At 44.3% G+C, this 15,838-nt stretch overlaps 1 protein-coding gene across 1 annotated transcript in view; it reads left to right on the forward strand.

The window, feature by feature from the left end:
- LOC106588445 (glutamate receptor ionotropic, NMDA 2D) overlaps positions 1–15,838 on the forward strand; it is a 64,671-nt gene that overhangs the window by 19,654 nt on the left and 29,179 nt on the right. Inside the window, exon 4 of the mRNA XM_014177454.2 lies at positions 9,059–9,390. Within this exon, the coding sequence (XP_014032929.2) occupies positions 9,059–9,390 (332 nt within the window). The remainder of the gene's footprint in view (positions 1–9,058; positions 9,391–15,838) is intronic.

The raw sequence follows: 15,838 nt of genomic DNA on the forward strand, positions 1-15,838 counted from the left end.
CAAAATGAAAGAGACCCCCCTTCACCGGTACGCTAGGCCTCACTCCTGTGACGACGGAACCAGAATGAAGATCAGAGATCCACATTATACAAAGGAACTTCCATGCAACCCATCTCCACACCCTGTACTAAGACACTGTAACCAGTTGCTGAAGTGTCAGAAAAAGGCAAAACACCCTTTAGAAATGAAGGACTGGGCCTTCCCCAGTGTCTCACAGTATCTTCACCGGCTGCTTAACAGCATCGCCACTCTGCAGAGACACGAACGTTTCAAATCTTGTTTAGGAGACACCAGTCCCAACCAGAGACTTAATGGGCTGCAGTGCTCTCACAAGAAGAAATTTATTTTTCTCCCTCTCATTGTTCTGTTTCAACTTAGAACACAGAGACACTGTGTCCTTTCTCAGGGCAGTATAAACTGTATGGAGCTGGGACCAACTCGTAAGCCTGAAGGATAGCAGCTTTAACAGTGGCATAATCTGAACTCTGGTTAAGAGATGAAGCGGCGTACACTTTCTGAGCTTTTCCCACAAGAACACTTTGAAGGAGCAGTGACCAAATATCTTGCAGCCATTTTAGGGATGTGGCAATCCGCTCAAACAGAGTAAAATATACATCCACCTCCTTTTCGTTGAAAGGCGGTACAAGCCAGCTGTTCCGTCCAAGATTAAACTCTGATGAGGGTGCAGGATGGCCTGACTGGATTGGGAGGGCTTCCAGATCCATCTCTCTTAATCAAATGGCATGCACACGTTCTTCTTGTTCTTGCTCTAGTCTGCCTGCACGTTCTCTTTCTTTGTGCTCAAGCACTACTTTCTGTCGTTCAAGCGCTGTCTGTTGTTCAAGCTCTAATTTCTCTTGTTCACGCTCAAATGTCTGTTGTTCAAGCTCGAATGTCTGTTGTTCACGCTCTAATGTCTGTTGTTCAAGCTCTAATGTCTGTTGTTCAAGCTCTAATGTCTGTTGTTCAAGCTCTAATGTCTGTTGTTCACGCTCCGATGTCTGTTGTTCACGCTCTAATGTCTGTTGTTCACGCTCTAATGTCTGTTGTTCACCCTCTAATGTCTGTTGTTCACCCTCTAATGTCTGTTGTTCACCCTCTAATGTCTGTTGTTCACCCTCTAATGTCTGTTGTTCACGCTCTAATGTCTGTTGTTCACGCTCCAATGTCTGTTGTTCACGCTCTAATGTCTGTTGTTCACCCTCTAATGTCTGTTGTTCACCCTCTAATGTCTGTTGTTCACCCTCTAATGTCTGTTGTTCACGCTCTAATGTCTGTTGTTCACCCTCTAATGTCTGTTGTTCACCCTCTAATGTCTGTTGTTCACCCTCTGATGTCTGTTGTTCACCCTCTAATGTCTGTTGTTCACCCTCTAATGTCTGTTGTTCACCCTCTAATGTCTGTTGTTCACGCTCTAATGTCTGTTGTTCACGCTCCAATGTCTGTTGTTCACGCTCTAATGTCTGTTGTTCACGCTCTAATGTCTGTTGTTCACGCTCTAATGTCTGTTGTTCACCCTCTAATGTCTGTTGTTCACGCTCCAATGTCTGTTGTTCACCCTCTAATGTTTGTTGTTCACCCTCTAATGTCTGTTGTTCACACTCTAATGGTCAGTTGTGCACACCAATGTCAGTTGTTCATACTCTGTCTGTTGTTCAAGCTCTAACGTCTGTTGTTCGCACTCTAATGTCTGTTGTTCATACTCTAATGTATGTTGTTCACACTCTGTCAGTTGTTCACACTCTGTCAGTTGTTCACACTCTGTCAGTTGTTCACACTCTAATGTTTGTTGTTCAAGCTCTAACATCTGTTGTTCAAGCTCTGTCTGTTGTTCAAGCTCTGTCTGTTGTTCAAGCTCTAACGTCTGTTGTTCACGCTCTAATGTCAGTTGTTCACACTCTAATGTTTGTTGTTCAAGCTCTAACGTCTGTTGTTCAAGCTCTGTCTGTTGTTCAAGCTCTGTCTGTTGTTCAAGCTCTGTCTGTTGTTCACGCTCCAATGTCTGTTGTTCACGCTCTAATGTCTGTTGTTCAAGCTCCAATGTCTGTTGTTCACCCTCTAATGTCTGTTGTTCACCCTCTAATGTCTGTTGTTCACGCTCTAATGTCTGTTGTTCACACTCTAATGGTCAGTTGTGCACACCAATGTCAGTTGTTCATACTCTGTCTGTTGTTCAAGCTCTAACGTCTGTTGTTCACACTCTAATGTCTGTTGTTCATACTCTAATGTATGTTGTTCACACTCTGTCAGTTGTTCACACTCTGTCAGTTGTTCACACTCTAATGTTTGTTGTTCAAGCTCTAACGTCTGTTGTTCAAGCTCTAACGTCTGTTGTTCAAGCTCTGTCTGTTGTTCAAGCTCTGTCTGTTGTTCAAGCTCTAACGTCTGTTGTTCACGCTCCAATGTCTGTTGTTCACGCTCCAATGTCTGTTGTTCACGCTCCAATGTCTGTTGTTCACGCTCCAATGTCTGTTGTTCACCCTCTAATGTCTGTTGTTCACCCTCTAATGTCTGTTGTTCACCCTCTAATGTCTGTTGTTCACACTCTAATGTCTGTTGTTCACACTAATAGTCAGTTGTGCACACCAATGTCAGTTGTTCATACTCTGTCTGTTGTTCAAGCTCTAACGTCTGTTGTTCACACTCTAATGTCTGTTGTTCATACCCTAATGTATGTTGTTCACACTCTGTCAGTTGTTCACACTCTGTCAGTTGTTCACACTCTGTCAGTTGTTCAAGCTCTGTCTGTTGTTCAAGCTCTAACGTCTGTTGTTCACGCTCTAATGTCTGTTGTTCACGCTCCAATGTCTGTTGTTCACGCTCCAATGTCTGTTGTTCACGCTCCAATGTCTGTTGTTCACGCTCCAATGTCTGTTGTTCACGCTCCAATGTCTGTTGTTCACCCTCTAATGTCTGTTGTTCACCCTCTAATGTCTGTTGTTCACCCTCTAATGTCTGTTGTTCACGCTCTAATGTCTGTTGTTCACACTCTAATGGTCAGTTGTGCACACCAATGTCAGTTGTTCATACTCTGTCTGTTGTTCAAGCTCTAACGTCTGTTGTTCACACTCTAATGTCTGTTGTTCATACTCTAATGTATGTTGTTCACACTCTGTCAGTTGTTCACACTCTGTCAGTTGTTCACACTCTAATGTTTGTTGTTCAAGCTCTAACGTCTGTTGTTCAAGCTCTAACGTCTGTTGTTCAAGCTCTGTCTGTTGTTCAAGCTCTGTCTGTTGTTCAAGCTCTAACGTCTGTTGTTCACGCTCTAATGTCTGTTGTTCACGCTCCAATGTCTGTTGTTCACGCTCCAATGTCTGTTGTTCACGCTCCAATGTCTGTTGTTCACGCTCCAATGTCTGTTGTTCACGCTCCAATGTCTGTTGTTCACGCTCCAATGTCTGTTGTTCACGCTCCAATGTCTGTTGTTCACCCTCTAATGTCTGTTGTTCACACTCTAATGTCTGTTGTTCACACTAATAGTCAGTTGTGCACACCAATGTCAGTTGTTCATACTCTGTCTGTTGTTCAAGCTCTAACGTCTGTTGTTCACACTCTAATGTCTGTTGTTCATACCCTAATGTATGTTGTTCACACTCTGTCAGTTGTTCACACTCTGTCAGTTGTTCACACTCTGTCAGTTGTTCAAGCTCTGTCTGTTGTTCAAGCTCTAACGTCTGTTGTTCACGCTCTAATGTCTGTTGTTCACGCTCCAATGTCTGTTGTTCACGCTCCAATGTCTGTTGTTCACGCTCTAATGTCTGTTGTTCACCCTCTAATGTCTGTTGTTCACGCTCCAATGTCTGTTGTTCACCCTCTAATGTCTGTTGTTCACGCTCTAATGTCTGTTGTTCACCCTCTAATGTCTGTTGTTCACCCTCTAATGTCTGTTGTTCACGCTCCAATGTCTGTTGTTCACCCTCTAATGTCTGTTGTTCACCCTCTAATGTCTGTTGTTCACGCTCCAATGTCTGTTGTTCACGCTCCAATGTCTGTTGTTCACGCTCTAATGTCTGTTGTTCACCCTCTAATGTCTGTTGTTCACCCTCTAATGTCTGTTGTTCACCCTCTAATGTCTGTTGTTCACCCTCTAATGTCTGTTGTTCACCCTCTAATGTCTGTTTTTCACCCTCTAATGTCTGTTGTTCACCCTCTAATGTCTGTTGTTCACCCTCTAATGTCTGTTGTTCACGCTCTAATGTCTGTTGTTCACACTCTAATGGTCAGTTGTGCACACCAATGTCAGTTGTTCATACTCTGTCTGTTGTTCAAGCTCTAACGTCTGTTGTTCACACTCTAATGTCTGTTGTTCATACTCTAATGTATGTTGTTCACACTCTGTCAGTTGTTCACACTCTGTCAGTTGTTCACACTCTAATGTTTGTTGTTCAAGCTCTAACGTCTGTTGTTCAAGCTCTAACGTCTGTTGTTCAAGCTCTGTCTGTTGTTCAAGCTCTGTCTGTTGTTCAAGCTCTAACGTCTGTTGTTCACGCTCTAATGTCTGTTGTTCACGCTCCAATGTCTGTTGTTCACGCTCCAATGTCTGTTGTTCACGCTCCAATGTCTGTTGTTCACGCTCCAATGTCTGTTGTTCACGCTCCAATGTCTGTTGTTCACCCTCTAATGTCTGTTGTTCACCCTCTAACGTCTGTTGTTCACACTCTAATGTCTGTTGTTCACACTCTAATGTCTGTTGTTCACACTAATAGTCAGTTGTGCACACCAATGTCAGTTGTTCATACTCTGTCTGTTGTTCAAGCTCTAACGTCTGTTGTTCACACTCTAATGTCTGTTGTTCATACCCTAATGTATGTTGTTCACACTCTGTCAGTTGTTCACACTCTGTCAGTTGTTCACACTCTGTCAGTTGTTCAAGCTCTGTCTGTTGTTCAAGCTCTAACGTCTGTTGTTCACGCTCTAATGTCTGTTGTTCACGCTCCAATGTCTGTTGTTCACGCTCCAATGTCTGTTGTTCACGCTCCAATGTCTGTTGTTCACGCTCCAATGTCTGTTGTTCACGCTCCAATGTCTGTTGTTCACCCTCTAATGTCTGTTGTTCACCCTCTAATGTCTGTTGTTCACCCTCTAATGTCTGTTGTTCACGCTCTAATGTCTGTTGTTCACACTCTAATGGTCAGTTGTGCACACCAATGTCAGTTGTTCATACTCTGTCTGTTGTTCAAGCTCTAACGTCTGTTGTTCACACTCTAATGTCTGTTGTTCATACTCTAATGTATGTTGTTCACACTCTGTCAGTTGTTCACACTCTGTCAGTTGTTCACACTCTAATGTTTGTTGTTCAAGCTCTAACGTCTGTTGTTCAAGCTCTGTCTGTTGTTCAAGCTCTAACGTCTGTTGTTCACGCTCTAATGTCTGTTGTTCATGCTCTAATGTCTGTTGTTCACGCTCTAATTTTTGTTGCTCCAACTTTGCCTTTAGTTCTATCTCTCTTAGTTGCACATCTACGGGATGTACTCTGCCACCCGTAGGACGCTTTTCATCAACCTCCCTCTCCGGAAGGATTTCCTCCTCCACCAAAGCAGTATCAATCAACTCTATGACTACTGCTTTTGGATCGTCTGATGCCACTTTGGCATAATGCTTTGCAATGATGAACAGATTCACCTTTGTATATTTATCTAGTATTTCATAGGGTTTTCCACAAATACTTCCAACTTAAAGTCCATGGCTTTAGTTTTATAAGCCAGTGTGTTTGTGCAACTTTCAAACTGATTCTCCCATTCTTATAACCCCTCAAGGTGGATGGCAGTGACAGAAACTCTACCACAAAAGGCTATTCTGAACACAACAGAGCTTCAGAGTAGGTGATTAGAGCGACTACCATACTGATGGGAAACAAGATCCTGGATGAGCCCCCATTTTGTTAACTTCTCTAGGGTCGGCGGGACGAAATCGTCCCACCTACTCAACAGCCAGTTGAATCCTGTGGCGCGTTATTCAAATACCTTAGAAATGCTATTACTTCAATTTCTCAAACATATTACTATTTTACACCATTTTAAAGACAAGACTCTCGTTAATCTAACCACACCGTCCGATTTCAAAAAGGCTTTACAACGAAAGCAAAACATTCGATTATGTCAGCAGAGTACCCAGCCAGAAATAATCAGACACCCATTTTTCAAGCTAGCATATAATGTCACATAAACCCAAACCACAGCTAAATGCAGCACTAACCTTTGATGATCTTCATCAGATGACAACCCTAGGACATTATGTTATACAATACATGCATGTTTTGTTCAATCACCAGCTTTTTACATTAGCATGTGACGTTCAGAACTAGCATACCCCCCGCAAACTTCCGGTGAATTTACTAAATTACTCACGATAAACGTTCACAAAAAACATAACAATTATTTTAAGAATTATAGATACAGAACTCCTCTATGCACTCGCTATGTCCGATTTTAAAATAGCTTTTCGGTGAAAGCACATTTTGCAATATTCTCAGTAGATAGCCCGGCATCACAGGGCTAGCTATTTAGACACCCAGCAAGTTTAGCACTCACCAAAGTCAGATTTACTATAAGAAAAATGTTATTACCTTTGCTGTTCTTCGTCAGAATGCACTCCCAGGACTTCTACTTCAATAACAAATGTTGGTTTGGTTCAAAATAATCCATAGTTATATCCAAATAGTGGCGTTTTGTTCGTGCGTTCAAGACACTATCCGAATGGTAAAGAAGGGTGACGCGCACGACGCATTTCGTGACAAAAAAAACTCTAAATATTCCATTACCGTACTTCGAAGCATGTCAACCGCTGTTTAAAATAAATTTTTATGCCATTTTTCTCGTAAAAAAGCGATAATATTCCGACTGGGAAAGCGTGTTTACGTTCAAAGACAGAGAAAATAAAAACATGGGATCCCCTCGTGCACGAGCCTCAGTCTGATGGTCCTCTGATAGACCACTTAACTTCTGAGAGCCTATGGGAGCCGTAGGAAGTGTCACGTTACAGCAAAGATCCTAAATGTTCAATAAACAGAGCCAAGAAGCCCAAGGAATGGTCAGAGAGGGTACTTCCTGTTTGGAATCTTCTCAGGTTTTTGCCTGCCATATGAGTTCTGTTATACTCACAGACACCATTCAAACAGTTTTAGAAACTTTAGGGTGTTTTCTATCCAAAGCCAATAATTATATGCATATTCTAGTTTCTGGGCAGTAGTAATAAACAGATTAAATCAGGTACGTTTTTTTATCCGGCCGTGTAAATACTGCCCCCTAGCCCTAACAGGTTAAATTCCCCAGCAAGATAACCAAAAATTGTTGCTCAAAAAGGGGAACTAACAAAGAGTCACTGACAACAACCAACCCAGGTGGGGATTTAGGAGAGGTTCCAAAAGACACTCATGAGGGTGTCTGTCCACTGAAAGTTGTCTAGCAACAACAACTGCAACCGAAAAGACACACACCATGAGCTCCCACTAAATTTGGCCACTTAGAGGCAAACAAAACTCACACCAGACTTAAGTCAGGAAGTCAGGAAGCCAAGCATAAAAGTGGAGCAAAACAAAAACAGGGAAGATCAGATAAAGGATTGTTTTTCTAGCAGTAGAGCGAGCCAACTAAAGGTGTTAACCCTCCACATCTCTCGAGACCACAGGAACACTGGGCTAACCACTCTTAAATAGCAACTGGGCCAGCACAGGTGAAACACCTTCCCACTAATGAGACGGCAACCAGCACAGGCGTAAAACATACTGACTAACGAGGTGACACCAATCGGTGCGCCCAACGTGCTAACGTGCAGTACGTGCTAAAGTCCAACCTCAAAACATAAATGAAATTGTAATTGTAATTGAAATCCAGCTGTAGATGGTGTTTTTGACATACACTACATGACCAACAGTATGTGGACACCTGCTTGTCATTCCAAAATCATGAACATTAATATGGAGTTGGTTCCCCCATTGCTGCTATAACAGCCTCCACTCTTCTGGGAAGGCTTTCCACTAGATGTTGGAACATTGCTGCAGGGACTTGCTTCCATTCAGCCACAAGAGCATTAGTGAGGTCAAGGCACTGATGTTGGTCGATTAGGCCTGGCTTGCAGTTGCTGTTCCAATTCATCCCAAAGGTATTCGATGGGGTTGAGGTCAGGGCTCTCTGCAGGCCAGTCAAGTTCTTCCACACGGATATCGACCAACCATTTCTGAATGGACCTCGCTTTGTGCACGGGGGCAATGTCATGCTGAAACAGGAAATGGCCTTCCCCAAACTGTTGCCACAAAGTTGGAAGCACAGAATCGTCTGGAATGTCACTGTATGCTGTAGTGTTACGATTTCCCCATCACTGGAACTAAGGGGCCTAGCCCGAACCATGAAAAACAGCCCCAGACCATTATTCCTCCTCCACCAAACTTTACAGTTGGCACAATGCATTGGGGCAGGTAGTGTTCTCCTGGTATCCGCCAAACCCAGATTCGTCCGTCGGACTGCCAGATGGTGAAGCGTGATTCATCACTCCAGAGAATGCGTTTCCACTGCTCCAGAGTCCAATGGCGGCGAGCTTTACACCAATCCAGCCGACACTTGGCATTGCGCATGGTGATCTTATGCTTGTGTGTGGCTGCTCGGCCATGGAAACCCATTTCATGAGGCACCCGACGAACAGCTCTTGTGCTGACGTTGCTTCCAGAGGCAGTTTGGAACTCGGTAGTGAGCATGTCTGTGTGCTCAATTTTATACACCTGTCAGGAATGGGTGTGGCTGAAATAGCCGAATCCACTCATTTGAAGGGCTGTCCACATACTTTTGTATATATAGTGTATGTAAAGAAGAAATAGGAGAATGGACAAAAAGAAACAGAAATGATGTAACGATATAACATTTCACGCCAAACACTATCCACTGCTGCAGCCTGAATGGGAAATGGTCTGAGTTGAGATGTTTTCAAAGAAGGCAGTGGATGGAGTCAGCATCCCCAAATCTGCCACAGTGTGACTGACATCATTTGACCCAGTTCGGTACAACAAGACTCCCACTTAACCACTCGCTCTCTCCCCCTCTTTCTCCTCCCCCGCTCTTTCCAGGTGCGCCTCCTCTACTGCTCCCAGGAGGAGGCCGCGCTGATCTTCAAGGCGGCCTGGGCCTCGGGTCAGGCCGGACACTCCCACATGTGGTTCGCCGTGGGGCCAGCCCTGTCCGGCCTTGGCCTGGAGGGCCTCCCCAAGGCCCTGTTCGCAGTGCGGCCGCAGGGCTGGAGAGACGAGCCCCGCCGGAGGATCGCCAAAGGCGTGTCTGTGCTGACACACGGAGCCATGGCTCTGAGAAAGGAGTACGGCTGGGCTCGAGGGCTACACTACTTCGCAGGCAACTGCCAGACAGATGGCAACCAGACGCAGAGGGTGCCAGACAGGATCAGGTGAGGACAGCGGATGTGTTCATTCAGATCTTCTCCTTCAGAACTTCTTCTTCAGAACTTCTCCTCTGTGGCGGAGGATTGTCACTTGCTACTGCTGGCTGCTTCTCTCTCTCTCTCTCTCTCTGCTTCTTTCTCGCCATCTCCTTCTCTCTCTATTTCTCTGCCTGCCTCTTTCTGTCCATCTGCTTCTCTCTATCCTCAGTGTGTCTATGGCTTTCCTTCTCTCTCTTCTCTTTCTCCCCCCTCTCTCTTTCTATCTCTTCCTCTCTCTCTGTCTGCCTTACTCTGTCGTCTGTGATTATCTCTCTGTCGGTCTCTGCCCCCCTCTCTCTCTCTCTCTCTCTCTCTCTCTCTCTGTTTCTCCCCCTTGTCTGCCTCTCTCTCCCCATCAACAGCTGGAACACCTCAACCCCTCTCTCGCTCTCTCTCTCTCTCTGTTTCTCCCCCTTGTCTGCCTCTCTCTCCCCATCAACAGCTGGAACACCTCAACCCCTCTCTCGCTCTCTCTCTCTCTCTGTTTCTCCCCCTTGTCTGCCTCTCTCTCCCCATCAACAGCTGGAACACCTCAACCCCTCTCTCGCTCTCTCTCTCTCTCTCTGTTTCTCCCCCTTGTCTGCCTCTCTCCCCCCATCAACAGCTGGAACACCTCAACCCCTCTCTCTCTCTCCCTCTCTTATTGTCTCTCTCTCTCCATGACTGGTTCCCGGTTGCGTATGAGAAGTCTTTGTATCTCCCTCCGTCTGTCTTTTGCTGCTTGTCAGCCGTGTCTCATAGTTGACTCCTCCAAGTCCCTCTCATGTCATTCATTCAGTACACTTGGCTGAAAGATACATGAGCCATGTGTACATGCTGTATGTCCGTGTCCGTCCATATAGAGTATGTGTCAGAATAAAGTAATGAGCCATGTTCCTGTGTTGAATTAACAATGCATGAACCATGTTAATTTGTGAATCAAGTTAAAGATACAAGCCTGGGTGAGTCCCTGCTAATCAAGTTAAAGATGACTTCTTGCGTCCATGCGAATCAATTTGAAGATACATGACTTTTCTATGCGAATGAAGTTGAAGCTGCATGACTTTTCTATGCGAATCAAGTTGAAGATGCATGACTTTTCTATGAGAATCAAGTTGAAGATATATGACTTTTCTATGCGAATCAAGTTGAAGACACATTACTTTTCTATGCGAATCAAGTTGAAGACACATTACTTTTCTATGCGAATCAAGTTGAAGATACATGACTTTTCTATGCGAATCAAGTTGAAGATACATGACTTTTCTATGCGAATCAAGCTAGATTTATTTTAAACCTGAGTTTAAAAAACGTAAGCAATGTTAACCTATTAATAACAGTTCTGTAGTGGGGCCACCCGAGTGGCGCAGCGGTCTAAGGCACCGCACCGCAGTGCTTGAGGCGTCACTACAGAACCGGGTTCAATCCCAGTCTGTGTCGCAACTGTCCGGGAGTCCCATAGGGCGGTGCACAATTGGCCGGGGGGGTCTTTACTTGGCTCATTGTGCTCTAGCATCTCCTTGTGGCGAGCTGGGCACCTGCAGGCTGACTTCAGTCGTCATTTAAACGGTCTTTCCTCTGACACATTGGTGCAGCAAGCTTCCAGGTTAAGCGGGCGGGTGTTAAGAAGTGCGGTTTGGTGGGTTATGTTTCGGAGGAGGCATGACTCGACCTTCGACTCTCCCAAGCCCGTTGGGGAGTTTCAGCAGTGAGACAAGATTGTAATTGGGGAGATAAAGGGGATAAAATCCCCCCCCCCCCAATTTTCTTTTTTTTTAACCCAGTTCTGTAGCAATGAGGTTTGTGCAGTAAGCTATAGGCCCAATACACTGCATATTGGCTATGCTTGAATTGCCCTGCCATTGTTGTTCCTCTCAAACCATTTTGAAATTATATTTAAAAAAAGAATGGTATGTGATCATATAATTTGTTGTATTGCACAGCATAATAATTAGCTTCTTCATTTTTTACTGGACTGATGGCCAGTCGGAGAAAAGGGGACACAGTCTTCTAGCTGATGGCAAAACTAAAGTCGCACTGCATTATTTCTGCCTCGTGCACCAATTCGTGTTGTTACTCCTATGAACAGAGAAAGTCGGAACACATTGATTTACTCATTAATTGCAGCTGCAGTGCTGGTTGTAGCGTAAGTGGAAGTAGGGAGAACGTGCATTTTGTAGCTTGTAAAAGTGTTGACAGTGCTGAATAACTTAAACATGAAATTACTCATCAAAACAGCAGCTCTTGCTGTATTCTTCTTTTTACAGTCTATGGCTCGAGGAAACTGTGCAGACACGGTGATCTGAGCTATCTGATTGGCCAGCGGTAGGACTGTAGGTACACTTGATTTGCTCTCTGGGCCTGCCGGGTAGGCGGAGTTCTACCTTCAGACACATGAAATGGTTCAAAATGGGAACACTTTGCCTGTCCGGCGCTAGGGCTGCTGAATCAAGTGCACCTACCACCAACAGCACTAGGGCTGCTGAATCAAGTGCACCTACCACCAACAGCACTAGGGCTGCTGAATCAAGTGCACCTACCACCAACAGCACTAGGGCTGCTGAATCAAGTGCACCTACCACCCACAGCACTAGGGCTGCTGAATCAAGTGCACCTACCACCAACAGCACTAGGGCTGCTGAATCAAGTGCACCTACCACCAACAGCACTAGGGCTGCTGAATCAAGTGCACCTACCACCAACAGCACTAGGGCTGCTGAATCAAGTGCACCTACCACCCGCAGCACTAGGGCTGCTGAATCAAGTGCACCTACCACCAACAGCACTAGGGCTGCTGAATCAAGTGCACCTACCACCAACAGCACAAAACAAATAAAAAATTGAAGAACGCAAGGCTTTACCATTGGGTTTTTTACAGAAATGTTTGGTGATCGACTAGGAATTCCTTGGAGATGACCAGTCGATTGGGACCGGTTAGTGACCACTGGGCTAGGATTAAGTTTAGGGTTAGGGTAAGGGTCAGGGTTAGGGTTAGTAGGTTGTTAGTTGAAAAGATACTGATACTCTGTAGATACAGTTCCTTCAGAAAGTATTCATACCCCTTGCGTTATTCCACATTTTCTACACAACCTACTCCATAATGACAAAGGGAAAACATGTTTTTAGAAATGTTGGCAAATTTATTGAAAATGAAATTCCCAAAATATCTAATTGACATAATTATTCAAACCCCTGAGTCACTACTTTGTAGAAGCACCTTTGGCAGCGGTTACAGAGTCTTTCTGGGTAAGTCTCTAAGAGCTTTCCACACCTTGGATGTGCAACATTTACCCATTATTCTTTTCAAAATTCTTCATTCTCTGTCAAATTGGTTGTTGATCATTGCTAGACAATCATTTTTAGGTCTTGCTGTATATTTTCAAGCAGATTTAAGACAAAACTGTAACTCAGCCACTCAAGAACATTCACTGTCTTATTGGTAAGCAACTACATTGTAGATTTGGCCTTGTGTTTTAGGTTATTGTCCTGCTGAAATGTGAATTCATCTCCCAGTGTCTGGTGGAAAGCAGACTGAACCAGGTTTGCCTGTGCTTAGCTCCAGTCCGTTAATTTGTTATCCTGAAAAACTGCCCAGTCCTTAGTGATTACAAGCATACCATTGCACGATGCAGCCACCACTATGATTGAAAATAGGGAGAGTGGTACTGTGTGTGTGTTGTATTTCATTTGCCCCAAACATAACACTTTTGTATTCAGGACAAAAAGTGAATTGCTTTGCCACATTTTTTTGCAGTATTACTTTAGTCCCTTGTTGCAAATAGAAGGCATGTTTAGGAACATTTTTATTCTGTACAGGTGTCCTTCTTTTCACTCAGTGAATTAGGTTAGTATTGTAGAGTAACTACAATGTTGTTGATCCATCCTCAGTTTTCTCCTATCACAGCCATTAAACTCTGTAACAAAACTCTGTAACTGTTTTAAAGTCACCGTGGGCCTCATGGTGAAATCCCCGAGCGGTTTCCTTCCTCTCCGACAACTGAGTTAGAAAGGACGCCTGTATCTTTGTAGTGACTGGGTGTATTGATTCACCATCCAAAGTGTAATTAATAACTTCACAATGCAGATATTCAATGTCTGCTTTTTTTACTAAATGTTTTATCCATCTACCAATAGGTGGTCTTCTTTGCGAGGCATTGGAAGACATCGCTGGTCTTTGTGGTTGAATCTGTGTTTGAAATTCACTGCTCGACTGAGGGACCTTACAGATAATTGAATGTGTGGGGTACAGAGATCAGGTAGTCAATCATTCAAAAATCGTGTTGAACACTATTATTGCACACAGTGTGCAACTTATTATGTGACTTGTTAAGCAATTTTTTCTCCTGAAAAAATGTAGGCTTACCATAACAAAGGGGTTGGATACTTATCGACAAGACATTTAAGCTTTTCATTTTGAATTCATTTGCAAAAATGTCTAAAAACATAATTCCACTTTGACATTATTACCAAAAATCTGACATTATTACACAAAAAAATCTCCATTGAATCCATTTTAAATCCAGTCTGTAACACAAGAAAATGTGGGAAAAGTCAAGGGGTGTGAATACTTTCTGAAGGGACTATAGTCTATAGAGCATCTACAGATGGACTATCAAAATAAAGTGTAACCAAAGACTTAGATAATACATACAAAAAAAAATCCACTTACTGTTCATTCATTGTTAATGTATCAGCTATAATGGGTCTCTTTAATGCATTTCTTTGACCAGTCAGGGTAATACTACAATTATCTACCTTCCACCACTCTCCCCTCTTTATCCCCTTCTGTACCTCTCTGCTCCTCTCTCATCCCTGCACCCCTCCCTCTCCCTCCTCCCTCTGTCTCTCCCACCGCTATGCTCTTTATGGTTTGTTTTTATTCCGCCATTCAATTTCATCCTCAATCTAATCTCATTCTTTCTCCCCTCCATCCCATCCTCGCTCCTTCCCTCCCACGCTCTCCCATCTATTGTCAGTTCGCAGCCCTCTCTCTCCTCTCTTTCTCCCTGGCTCTCTCTCTTTTTCTCATCACTCCGTCTCATCCCTCCCCCCTCTCTCTCTCCTCCCTTGGCCTGACTCTAAAAGGGATCTGATGCGGCATCGTTTTACATGTAAATTGGATAATTGGTTATGGTGATGTAATGCAGGGTAGAAATATCGGAGGCAGTTACACACAGCCACGAACAGCCCCCCCCCCCACCACCACCACCACCACTTGGCCCGTCCAGTTTCCTTCTAATGAAGAAGCTGGCATCAGTAAGGCATGGGAGAATCTAATAAAGAGGGCACATACTAATGTAGCTCAAAAGAGAGTACATTAAAATCCGACTGAATGTTGTCTGACGTTTAAACAGCTAGTCACCCCCCCCAAACCCTCCATCCCTTCTTTCTCTCTCTCTCTCTCTCTCTCTCTCTCCACTCTCTTTCCCTCTCTGCCTATCCTCTCGCTCTCTCTTTCCTGGCTTCTCTCTCTCTCTCTCTCTCTCTCTCTCTCTCTCTCGCTCTCTCTATCCCTGACTCCTCTCTCTCTCTCTCGCTCTCTCTATCCCTGACTCCTTCTCTCTCTCTCTCTCTCTCTCTCTCTCTCTCTCTCGCTCTCTCTATCCCTGACTCCTTCTCTTTCTCGCTCTCTCTCTCTCTATCCCTGACTCCTTCTCTCTCTCACTCTCTCTCTCTCTCGCTCTCTCTTGCTCTCTCTATCCCTGACTCCTTCTCTCTCTCTCTCTCTCTCGCTCTCTCTATCCCTGACTCCTTCTCTCTCTGTCTGAATGCATTAGCCATTATGAGTTGTCTTTGTCTCCGGCATGGGAGACAAATCTACATTCAAATAGTCCGTAGCTTCTGGTTGTTTGTTCACCTCACAATGTTCGGCATCAGAGGGAACACATGTAATGTCAATGACTGTGTGTCGCCATGACAACATGGCACTCACCAAGAGCGATCAGCGGCATTGCAGAGTTGAAGCGAATGCTAACATTGTCTTTTGTCATCAAATAAGAAAAGCGACTACCTCTTGCTTTGACGGATGAATAGTTCCATATTGGTCAGGAGATTTTTTTTGGGGGGGGGTATCTCTTTTTTCCAAACCATAAAAGGATCATTTGAATGTAGAATAGAGACCAAGGGCGTTTCCTACTTTCATTTCTCTATGCTTGGGTCAGTGTTCTCTTCACGGGCTTGCTTTGACAAATCGCTTGCGACCGGGATTGTGTGTAATAGGGTACGGGTGTGGGTGTCATAAAAAAGTAATGAAACCCTTTATGACTTCTTCACACAGCTCTTCCATACATACTGTATAAGGCCCTCTAGATCATTTGCATTGCATTGCATTACTTTGCATGCCATCATTGCCCGTTGTATGTACAGTAGCAACAGGATGGATATGAAAACCAACATAGCCCAAAGCCATGCCATAGGGCTCCAGACAGTCTGACCA

The sequence above is a fragment of the Salmo salar genome, chromosome ssa27 (genome assembly GCF_905237065.1).
Source record: "Salmo salar chromosome ssa27, Ssal_v3.1, whole genome shotgun sequence".
Taxonomy (NCBI): domain Eukaryota; kingdom Metazoa; phylum Chordata; class Actinopteri; order Salmoniformes; family Salmonidae; genus Salmo; species Salmo salar.